The sequence below is a fragment of the Schistocerca americana genome, chromosome 1 (assembly GCF_021461395.2).
Source record: "Schistocerca americana isolate TAMUIC-IGC-003095 chromosome 1, iqSchAmer2.1, whole genome shotgun sequence".
Taxonomy (NCBI): Eukaryota; Metazoa; Arthropoda; class Insecta; order Orthoptera; family Acrididae; genus Schistocerca; species Schistocerca americana.
The window spans coordinates 441,532,599-441,544,784 of record NC_060119.1 but is presented as its reverse complement, the minus strand read 5'-3'; the positions used below and the strand labels follow the sequence as shown (position 1 = coordinate 441,544,784).

General features: G+C 38.3%; 1 protein-coding gene across 5 annotated transcripts in view; it reads left to right on the top strand.

The window, feature by feature from the left end:
* LOC124602854 (tyrosine-protein kinase Shark) overlaps window positions 1-10,737 on the top strand; it is a 151,003-nt gene extending 140,266 nt beyond the window's left edge. For all 5 annotated transcript variants that reach the window (XM_047136351.1, XM_047136353.1, XM_047136350.1 and 2 more), the window contains exons 15-16: window positions 1,247-1,373; window positions 6,401-10,737. In XM_047136351.1, the coding sequence (XP_046992307.1) occupies window positions 1,247-1,373; window positions 6,401-6,598 (325 nt within the window). In that variant the 3' untranslated portion in view covers window positions 6,599-10,737. The remainder of the gene's footprint in view (window positions 1-1,246; window positions 1,374-6,400) is intronic.
* The last annotated feature ends 1,449 nt before the right edge of the window (window positions 10,738-12,186 follow it).

Sequence of the window (12,186 nt, the reverse complement as noted above, 5' to 3'; positions counted from 1 at the left end):
TGTCATTAATAACCCATCCCAATTCAAAAATAACAGCGAAATGCATAGCTACAACTCTAGAGGAAAGGATGATATTCACTATTCTGGATTTAATCTTACTTTGGCACAGAAAGGGGTGAATTATGGTACTACAAAAATCTTTGGTCATTTGCCAAATTATATTAAAAGTCTGACTGATAGCCAACCAACATTTAAAAGCAAATTAAAAGAATTTCTGAATGACAATTCCTTCTACTCAATAGATGAATTCTTAGATATGAAGTAGTAACTGAAAAAAATTAATTAATTAGTTTGTGAAAAGAAAACTTGTGTTAAAGTGATACATTCCACATCATTACGAAATGTCGTATTCATGGTCTATGGAACAAGGATTAATGCATGTATGTAATTTACGTATGTATGGTCCAGAAACAAAGATTCTGTCAGTGGTGTGGATTTCTCCCGATGAAACTCCAATGAAAGCTGACCAGTCCAGAAATGTTAGAAGTGGTGGTGGTGGTGGTGGTGGTGGTGGTGGTGGTAGTGGTGGTGGTGGTTAGTGTTTAACGTCCCGTCGACAACGAGGTCATTAGAGACGGAGAGCAAGCTCGGATTAGGGAAGGATTGGGAAGGAAATCGGCCGTGCCCTTTCAAAGGAACCATCCCGACATTTGCCTGGAACGATTTAGGGAAATCACGGAAAACCTAAATCAGGATGGCTGGAGACGGGGTTGAACCGTCGTCCTTCTGAACGCGAGTCCAGTGTGCTAACCACTGCGCCACCTCGCTCGGTCAAATGTTAGAAGTAGAATGGTGGCTACTTTCTTCCCAAAAGATAGCCCTGTTGCAGCTGTATCTCCAAAAATGCAAAAGACTGTCTACTGTTAGTGGTACCTAATAAAATTCAAAAATTTTAAGAAAGGTGGCTAAGGGCATGACTGTGCATGGATTGTGCTTTATCATCACAGTATGTCAGTGTGGACTGCAAACCTGACATGTTCACTTATAATATGAATGTTAACTTACAACACTTGAAAAATTAGTGGGAAAACTTTGTCTAAAATTAATTTACAGGAATGTAAAGGTACAAAGATTTTCACGATAAATATTTTGAGAAAATAAAATGGTCAACATTGTGTTACTTTTTACATATTTACCCTTCCTTTTTTTACCATTGTTTCTGGCAGTATTTGCAGGAGTATAATATTATATATGTTCGTGTTATTACTGCTATCAGTGTTTTCAAATGATAATTACTTTGATTTAGGTATGCACCAGAATCATGCAAATACGCAACGTTTTCACACGCTAGTGATGTGTGGAGCTTTGGGGTGACCTTATGGGAGATGTTTTCCTTTGGAATGCAGCCATATGGTGAATTAAAAGGTACTGAGGTAAGTCTAGAGTGGTATTGTACATTATTTCAGGTTTACAGTTTATCTTCAAAATTCTTTATAGTTTAATTTGTATAGCTTCACACACTGTTTCCATTGTAAATTATGTACCCTTCCAGTTTTCAGTTAACATTTTTTTACAGGTGTCACAAATGTGTAGCATAGAATATTAAAAATGTGGTTGTTAATAAAGAATTGTTTCTTTAATGACTAGGACAGCAGCCCATGGATTGAGAATAAATTACTATCTGTAACAAGAGCACAAACTGAGTATTTTCAGTTTTAGTCTATGTTTAGTACAGTGAAGTGCCAAAGAAATTTGTATAGGTATGCGTATTCAAATACAGAGATATGTAAACAGGCAGAATATGGCGCTGCGGTCGGCAACACCTATATAAGAGACAAGTATCTGGCGTAGTTGTTACATGGGTTACTGCTGCTACAATGGCAAGTTATCAAGATTTAAGTGAGTTTGAATGTGGTGTTATTGTCGGCACATGAGCTGTGGGACACAGCATCTCCGAGGTAGCAATGAAGTCCCGTATGACCATTTCACAAGTGTACTGTGAATCTCAGGAATCTGGTAAAAGATCAAATATCTGACATCGCTGGATCCGGAAAAAGATCCTGCAAGAACAGTACCAACGACAACTGAAGAGAATTGTTCAACGCAACAAAAGTGCAACACTTCCACAAATTACTGCAGATTTCAATATGGGCCATCAACAAGTGTCAGCATGCAAACCATTCAACGTTATCGATATGGGCTTTCAGAGTCGACGGCCCACTCGTGTACCCTTGATGACAGTATGACACAAGGCTTTATGCCTCGCCTGGGCCCATCAACACCGACATTGGGCTGTTAATGACCGGAAACATGTTGCCTGCTCAGACGAGCCTCGTTCCAAATTGTGTCAAGCCTATGAACATGTATGGATATGGAGACAATTTCATGAATCCATGTACCCTGCATGTCAGTAGGGGACTGTTCAAGCTGCTGGAGGCTCTGTTCTGGTGTTCGCATGTGCAGTTGGAGTGATATGGGAGCCCTGATACATCTAGATACAGCTCTGACAAGCAACACGTACATAAGCATCCTGTCTGATAACCTGCTTCCATTCTTGTCTTTTGTTCATTTCGCCGGACTTACTCAATTCCAGCACGACAATGCGACATCCCACAGGTCCAGAATTGCTACAGAGTGTCTCCAGGAACACTCTTTTGAGTTTAAACACTTCTGCATGGCACCAAACTCCCCAGACATGAACATTGTTGAGGATATCTGGGCTGCCTTGCAACGTGCTGTTCAGAAACGATCTCCACTCCCTTGTACTCTTGCTGATCTATGGACAGCCCTGCAGGATTCATGGTATCAGTTCCCTCCAGCACTACTTCAGATATTAGTCAAGTCCATGCCACATCGTGTTGCAGCACTTCTTCATGCTCGCAGGGGCCCTACACAAAATTAGGGAGTTATACCAGTTTCTTTGCTTCTTCAGTGGATATATTGTGGAAACTCGTTTATTAATGATGCAGAAATGATAGTAGATCTGTGTAGTTAATTTATAAAATTTTGAAAGGTATACTAATTAAAAAATGACGAAAAATGTAGAACTTTCTGTGTGGTTGTAGAGTGTACTCTTGCAACATGCATTAGTATTAAATAAATAAATTAATTTGGATGCCTTGGTCGCATTCAGTCATTTTCATGTATGTGTATTTATGACAACTTTTCATGTATTCACTGGCACTAGCATTCTGAGTAATGTAGTAGTCACCGTGAAGATGCACGTCAAGTTGCAGACAGGCACAACAAAAAGACCGTTACACATTGAGCTTTAGGCTAAAGCCTTATTCAGAAAAGAAAACACACACATTCATGCAAAAAAGCACACTTCATGCACACATGACTGCTATCTCCAGCTGCTGTGGCCAGAATCCAATGTTGTCACATCAAACGAAGAAGCAATCCAGAGTGGGACAGGGAAAGAGGAGGGCTAGTTTGATACGGGTGGGGGTGGTGTATTTGCCGTGACACGAGCTCTCCTGCCCAGTGTGGTGAAGGTCTCACAAAGACCTTCACAGACAGGCACTGTTTACCAGACCTAGTCTGCAAACGGGTTTCCTGTGCCATATCCTCCCATACCACCAAGAAACAGGTTTAAAGGAGGCTCCCTTCTGTCACCCAATACCAAACCAGACTGGAACAACTAAACCACATCCTTCATCCAGGCTTTGATTATCTATCACTATGACCTGATATGAGGGACATCCTACCCAAATCCTTTTTACTAAAGTGGTGTTCCATTGTCCACCCAACTTCCACATCCTAGTCCATCTCTACACCACTGCCAATTTGAACTTCTTGCCACAGGGATCATATCCACGTTGAAAACCTAGATGAAAGACTTGCAAAATCCACCCACCCAGAACTTCCTATTCCAGTCCTGTCACAGGCTTATTCTACCCCATAAGAGGCACCTGTGTCTTATACTAGCTCTGCTAGAATCGTTGCATAACTTTTTATATTTTTATGATTACCAGCCAGCTGTCCATCAGGATGAATGGGCAATGCCAAACTGTGGCCGAGAGCAAATGGATCACCCTGTGGCACAATTTGCAGCTGATTTCAGTGGCTGCTTTGCAACATGGTCCGTCTTGATCCTCCCCTCCATCACCAGCTTTTCTGATCTGCACAGATAGGAGTTTTCCTTACAACAGGTTCTGCACTTCCAAAACTATCCCAGCCTCAACCAAAGGTAACCTACTGTCTCCACACCCTCCACTCGACAGTTTCTGCTCCATCTGTTCGATTACTTCCTTTCAGTTCATAGCCCGTCACTCTCATTGACCTCTGTTCTCTGCTAATACACCCACCAGTCATTTCTCTGTTCTCTGTTCCTCGTCTCTATTGCTCCTCCCCCCCCCCCCCCCACACACACACACACACCCACCTCCCTTTCTTTCCCCCACAGCATCCTGACGCTGCACCAATCAGCCTCATCTGGTTGCCATTTAGTCCCTGCACACTCCACCAGGCGTTGCTGACTCCTCTCCGCTGACCTGTACCTTGCTGTCTCTCACCCTTTCCTGCCCTGTTCTGGATTGATGCTTGCATTTGATGCGACATCATTGCATTCTGGTCAGAGCAACCAGAGATGGTCATTATTAGTCAATATGGTGATTCTGATTGGAAGCACGTATAACAGGCTAACAGAAACAGATATCCCAGTTGTTTGAATTGTATTTATGAGAAACATTTTTTCTAATTTAAAGTTGCAGATAAGAACAGTAATGGAATGGGATTGTAACCATGAGAAAGTCAGCACTAATTGATTAGATCAAACGAAATGGTATGCAAGGAAGAAGAGAGAATTGATGTAGTTTATAAGCGGAGGAAGGAAGGGACATTAGTAAAAACTGTGTAGGAAAAAGAGTTTTGGTGATGTACTCGAGTAGGAGCAGGTAAGCATGATGAAGCTGAGGAGACTTTTGGAGGACATTATTTTAAATTCATTACTTGTGCGTGATATGCGGAAAATATGCTGAGAAGCAAGTCCTATCAGAATATATAGCTAGGAAAATATTCATATCATGATGCAGAGCGGCTGTGGCTTTGTTGTGATGAACACAGTTTAAAGCTCTGCAGCATTTGTATGTAAAGGGGCCAGTTTCATGTGATTGTATACAAGTCTCTTGCCTTGATAACAGAAATCTCATGGATTCCCATATAAAGCAGGGTGAGGATTGAGGATACACCAAGAGTATTAATTTTTAATGCCCTAATCTGGGAACTTGGCAGATGGAAACTTGGCCTTCAGAGCATCCTCGCATTTTGCACCCTCCTAGATTTAACACCTGATAACACGTAACCAACAATTGCCCCCCTCCCCCCCCCCCCCCACACACACACACACACACACACACACACTCTCTCTCTCTCTCTCTCTCTCTCTCTCTCTCTCTCTCTCTCTCCCTGTTTTCATTTTTCATTCAGATGCAGTGTGGAGGTGTATGAGATCAGCATACCATTCTACCATGTGTTGTTGGTTTCCCAGACTTTGAAGCCGCTAGTTCTGAATCAAGTAACTCCTCAGTTGGCATCACGAGACTCTGTGTACCCCGTTCCAGTCCTCCCATCAAGGAAAAGTCTTTGGTAGTACTGGGAATTGAATCCAGATATGCAGCAAGGCAGTTATACGTGCCGACTACACAGCTAGATGTGGACATACATATAATTACTTATTTTTCTTTCTTATTCTTCCCCCCCCCCCCCTCCTTCCTTTTTCTCTGTTTTCTTCCAGCTGCTTTTCCTCCTAGTTCTTCATTGCACTATTCATTTCTCTTCCTCTTGATCCATCAGCCCTTGCTTTTCCTCTGCCATCATCTCTTGACCGAAACTTGCACAGTGTTTACCACTGTATTAGCCATGATATCATACTCTATCATACTCTCTGATGCGTCCCCCTTCATCTTTGTCTCCACTTATGGTGGGTCTATATCAGCAGCTTTTTTTTTTTTTTTTTTTTTTTTTTTTTTTTTTTTTTTTTTTTTTTTTTTTTTTTTTTTTTTTTTAATGCAAGCACTGGCCAGAAGTTCTGTCTCTCATTTTTATTGCTAATTAAAGTTAATCTTAATTTTGATGTAATCATAATGGATTTTTTTCTTTCTTCATTTTGTGAAGTTGGTATGTGTATCCTTTATGTTTGTAACACTTGCAGAGGGTTCTAACATGATGGGCGTGAGAATACCTCTGATGGTCACTGTTACCAACAAAATCTTTATATTCCTAATATAAATCCCTACAATGTAAGGACTATGTCTGTGGTTGTACAGCAACAGTTGAATAATATTTTCATCTAGTTACCATCACTTAAATTAATTTTTTTAAATAATACTGTCAACTAGGTTGCTCTTGACCTGACTTGATATTGAATGAATAAGTTGACACCTTCCTGGGTGTTCACTTCAATCAGTAGAAAAGTCCATTTTAAAATTTCTTTGTTTTGACAACGTTTTTTTTACAGGTAATAGAGTTGATAGAAAGAGGAGAACGTCTTAGCCAGACACCGCAGTGTCCAGATGAGGTCTACAAAATCATGAAACGGTGCTGGGAGTATAATCCCAAGGATAGACCCACATTTAATGAACTGCTAGAAATATTTTCCTCTGATCCTGAATATATAAATATCAAAGAACTTGTAATGGAAGCAACAATTGTGTGAATACTTTAAAGTAAACACATTAGTGCCATTTGAGATTCTTGCTGATTTTGTAGAAACATTTTGTAGTTTCTACATAATATGGCAGAAGTGTCATTATTGAAAGGTATTATTTTTTTAATTGTATTTATATGTCTATGATGGCAGTATAAGAATGTCAGCTGGGAGAGGAAGACAAAAGTTAACTGTAGGACTTGTAATTTATGATGTACTGAAACATAGACTCTCATATAACATGGAAGTACCATGGACTTCAGTGTGTCAAGTTCAGTAATATTGCTTCTGGCAGTATACATCAGACCACTTGAAATGTTTTATGGAACAATGTCATAATTTGTCTTCTCATATACTCCCAGTAATTGAAACTATTGCATCATTCACTGAAGAGCATTTCTGTGATAAAGTTTCTTAGCTTTAATAATGGTACAATTTTAAAATTGTACATATTGTAAAATGTTATTTACATTTTAGATATACAGTATATTTTGGTATTGTTGCTGCAGAGTCAGAAATTTATCCATTTATATTTACATAATCCGTAAAAAATACAAAGATAAATAATCATTATTGCATTCCTGAACTGCATGTGTGTGTGTGTGTGTGTGTGTGTGTGTGTGTGTGTGCAAAAGAGGGTGAACCCCATGAAACATAAACTGATGTGTCTTTCCATATGCCACCCTTTTAGTGTTCTATCGTTTCCCTGATTACTTTCACTGCTGAAAAAACAAAACCAAAAACAAAAGAAAAAACTTTTCTCGCTCTGATAAATTGTTATTCAGGCTTTTCCCTTAGATTTTTCTATTCAGTTTTATCTTTTTCTCGTAATGTGTGAAATTATCAGAGGCCAGTAAGCCATTACAGTTTGACTTTTTATGTGCTGAACTATGTTTCAATGATGTACAGGTAATGCATGTTATAGTGTCAGAGTGAGTCTCATGGCTCTAAATCAGCCACTTTTTTCACATCTTTTCTCTGAAGTCTGCTGCTGTATATTTTGAAGAATGAGAGAGAGAGAGAGAGAGAGAGAGAGAGAGAGAGAGAGAGAGAGAGAGGCATTAGTAGATAAAAGTATTGATCTGGGCATTGAGGTGTACTTGGATGACTCAGGCAGATTTTAATCTGCCATGGCTTTTAATTAATTTTTATTGGATTATAATATATCTTGTGTAGTGTGAAAAAAATCACATTGCCATATTGTGCACGATCAGTAATAATAATGATTGCATTCCCACCAACTATACATACTATTGTGTTTTTCTGCCCAGTGGCTGAAAAAATATCCTCCGTTAAGACATTGTATTGTGCCAATATGTTTGTCTTTTTGTGACTGAATGAGTGGAGGTGTAACATTTTCTTAAGTTGTAGCTTGATTCTTCTCCTTTGCTTTTTCATTTAGAGATTTCATTGGGAGTACCACCTTGTTACTAACATTGTTAATTATCTGTTGGAAGCAAGAGATAAATTTTAACATATAATTGATAGCTTATGATGGTTTGTCTCACCTGCAAGAGTCTGTTTGTTTTTAAATTTTTCCTTTGCCAAAAGTTGCAATATATGAGCCATTAAGATGAGTATTGTTAATGCAGTGCAAGTATTGCAGTAATAATTTCTTTTCCAGTAATAATATTCATTCTGCTTAGGCCATTGCAACTTAATTTGTGTGATTTTTGTATTGTTTTCAGTTAATGAACTGAATCATTAAAACTGCATGTTAATTCTTTGCAGTAGCAAATAATTGTCTTTTATAAGTGTCAGTATAAATATTTTTATGCCCTTTATATTCAACATGAAACCTTTCTTTCATGAGGCAGTTTCACATCTAAAGATGTTAGTTTTTGTTGTAATTTTGACTACATAATAAAGGAACACAGTAATAGTCAGAAAGTATTCTAATAATGGTCTGATTCTCCAACAGTTATGTGCAACTATATTATAACTGAAGAATTCTCTGCATAACCTTTGAATGAATTATTGCGATGGTACAGGACAATGTTTCAATATTTGTGTAATTCCTTAAATCAGATTTATAGTGAGCATCACTCGCACTGCATCAAATGATATGTATCTGCAATTTTGATGGCTTGTGGACAGACCTGTACTTTGCAAATGAACCAAAATACAGGGTGGGCCTACATGTTTTCTTTTTGACAACGATAGGACTTGCATATTTGTGGCTTGTGATAATGAAAGAATAAAGCACTAAGTTTTTATTACGACATCAATAAACTTCAACAAGTGCTCTGTTTGTTGCTCAAAGAATATCTAATTGATATTTATCTCACAACATACAGCATTTGACAACATTCCTTGTGTAACACCAGCAACAGCATCTGTTATCCTTCCACTTAATGTATCCAGTCAGGTACTTGTGTAGTGTAAACTTTGTCCTTTACATATCCCACAAAAAGAAATCCAAAGGCATTATGTCTGGTGATCTTGCACGCCAGTCAATGGGACCACATACCCAATACACCTTAACAGGAAATGTTTCATTAAGAAAACTTGTAACATGTAGTCTTCAATGAGGTGGCGCAGCATCGTGTTGGAACATCACATCAAGCTGTGAGTCTCTCAGTTGTGGTTCTGCAGACTGTTCTAAATATCCTGACAGATGTTAGCTGTTAATGATTTTTTGACAAAAAAAAGAAAGGGCCAATGACTGTTGTGCATCACCACATCTCTAATGTGATTTAAGGCAATGTATGGACTTTCCATACCCCATATCCTCAAATTGTGCATGTTAACTTTACCTGGTATATGGAAAGTAGCCTCATCTGTAAAACAAATTCGTTAAAGAGAAACTGACAGTATGTCTGTCACAAAAACTGCTCGACATGTTCCACCACTTGATTGTAACGCAAGTCGTATCTGGACCTTATATGCATGCAAATGCACCCTGTTGGGTAGAATTCTTCACACTATGGTCCTAGGAAACCCAAATTCACAAGGTGTGTGTTGAGTACATTTGGAAGGTCTTTGTAAGAATGCCTGTTGCCTAGCTCTGACACTTTGTTCACTAGCAAAATGCTGCCCTGTTCGTGGAAGATCCAACATCGAACACACTGCCACTCTGTTTAAACTTCATGCACCACACAACAATACTCCTTATATCAGGCACTTTTCTTTTCTAGTGTCTTCAAAATTTTTGCTGCGCAGTAATTGGAAATTTTGTCTCATGATACCAAAGAACACTGTGCTGCCGTCTCCTCGAGTGACGCAGTTTTACATTGACAGCAATTATAGTGCTCTCTACTCAGCTTCTACCTGCAACAAAGATATGCAAACAAACTTGATGATTTATTCTTTCATTTGTCACAAACCACAAATTTGTAACTTCTATAGTTTTTTTAAATAAATATAAGACCCTTAATATATAAATATAAGACTTCAGCCCCAACCTTTTATTCCACGTTCCAGAAATTAAAATTAACAATTACAATACAAGACATAATTCCAGTGGTTTTTGGGGTGTTTTAATAATTGTACAGCACTGCTCAGTGTTTTATTACCATGACCACTTTTCAATTTGGAGTTTAGATGAGTCATCAGGAAATGCATTATTTGTTTATTGTAATATTTTTTATCATTGTTGTAGATTATTTTAAAAATCATCTTTGCTAAATGTGAACAGTAATTTCAATACTTTCATGGCTTTTATTTGACATTATAAATTAATATCTCAGAAATATTGTGAAAGCCAATAGTTTGTATAAATAATGTTGCATTGTTAATGTTTTTACTCATTTTTTAAATCCAGTTTCATTGTTATATATTCATAATTCCTGTGATTGCACTCTGTCTCAAATTTGAATTTTTTACTTCTTGTATACTGCAGTTATTCGACAAATGGCAAATTGCATATGTTATTGTTAAAATATTTGTGAATGTTATTATTTATGACAATATAGCTTCCGATTTTAAGATTAATTTGAAGTCATTGAACAAATTACTATTGGAAGGAGTTTCACTACAACTAGTGAAATTTTATATGATTTATTTGCAGGCCACATTCCAACTGTATTTATGTGTGACTATTCACTGTGATGTCATTGTAATAAATGGTTAATAGCAAATAATGTTGTTTATGGAAAAGCAGATTTGCATGTATTGTTTTTAAAATAAAACTGATGTCTCCATGAAAATTTTATATGCCAATTGCCTTTAAAGATGCTTTCTACTGTATTACAGGACGCTAATTAAATGTAGGAGGACCTTGCAGTAAAGACAATTTTTTGGAGCTACAAAGTTTAAAATAAATGATTGATAACGAGATGCGCTAGGAGAACAGTCTGCAGCACTAGTGCTGCCTGAATAGTTGAGAAGTTGGTGTTCAGAATTTAGCAGTTTCCCAGGGTGGAGGGGAGGGGGAGGGGGGGGGGGGCATGTAAATACTGTTATCTTAGATACTCAGCTATTATGAAGTTTATTGTTAATGTGTAATGTAACAAAAAAATTATGAGTATGAAGTCTAATGCAGTGCTTGTCAAACTGCAGCCAAATTCTAGTGTTCTTGTGGCCTTCAGTTCTCAGCTGTGTTATTATACACTGGTGTGCAGAATTTAAGGATGAATGTAACTTTTGCATAATGGGTCACTGCTAAGGAAATAGCTTGATGAAACTTTGACCATATGTAGGAAGACCTGCTACAGTATAGTGCAGAAAGTATCTGAAAGAGATATCCAATGAGATGAACAGAAATAACACTTTTATCAAATGATAACAATTACACCAAAGGCAGTGTGATTTATTATGGTCCCCTAGACATTACAGAATGCGGACATGGTTCTACATCTACATCTACATCCATACTCCGCAAAGGAAGCTGTGCAATGTATTCCATGGTGGTGACAAAGATGGTCAGGGGTTCTTCTGGTTGGGCATTATGTTCCTCCACCAGCACAACTGACAACTGATGCATGGTCACTGGTGCATGTGGACATGCTACAATGCTTCTACCTACTGCATACCACATGTGCTCAAGGAGATTTAAGTTGGGAGAATGGACAGGTCAGTCCATTAGCAGAATATCTTCTCATTCCAAGAGCTTCTCTAGCTGAGTGTTTTGATATGGTCACGCATTGTCATCCATAAAAATGATGTTAGACGTGAATGCACCCCTGAAAATATATGTGAGGGGGAAGAGTACTGTGTTACAATAAGGATGACCGGTGAGTGTACTGCATTCAAAGATTTGGAGGTCGGTATGCCCTTACAACGTTAGGCCTAACCACACGTGTAAAAAATCATGTTTGACAGTAGTGGACGTTGGCGAGAGGTAGAAACATGTAATGCACCCAGGAACATTGTCGTTTGTGGTCCAGATGTTACAGAGTGTGGATGCATAATATTGTGTGGGCATACTGTCCTCCAAATCTTGTAACACAGTACACTCACCTGTTAATATTACTGTTGTACTGTACTCCATCCTCATGTGTTTCTTTTCAAGACTGTTCAGCTGTGACTTCATTGTTGCAGATGATAGTGCACAATCACATGGAACAGTGTGTGTGGAAGAGCTCTTGGAATGAGAGGATATTTTGTGAATGGACAGGCATGCCCATTCCCATGACTTAAATCGTATTGAGCACTTG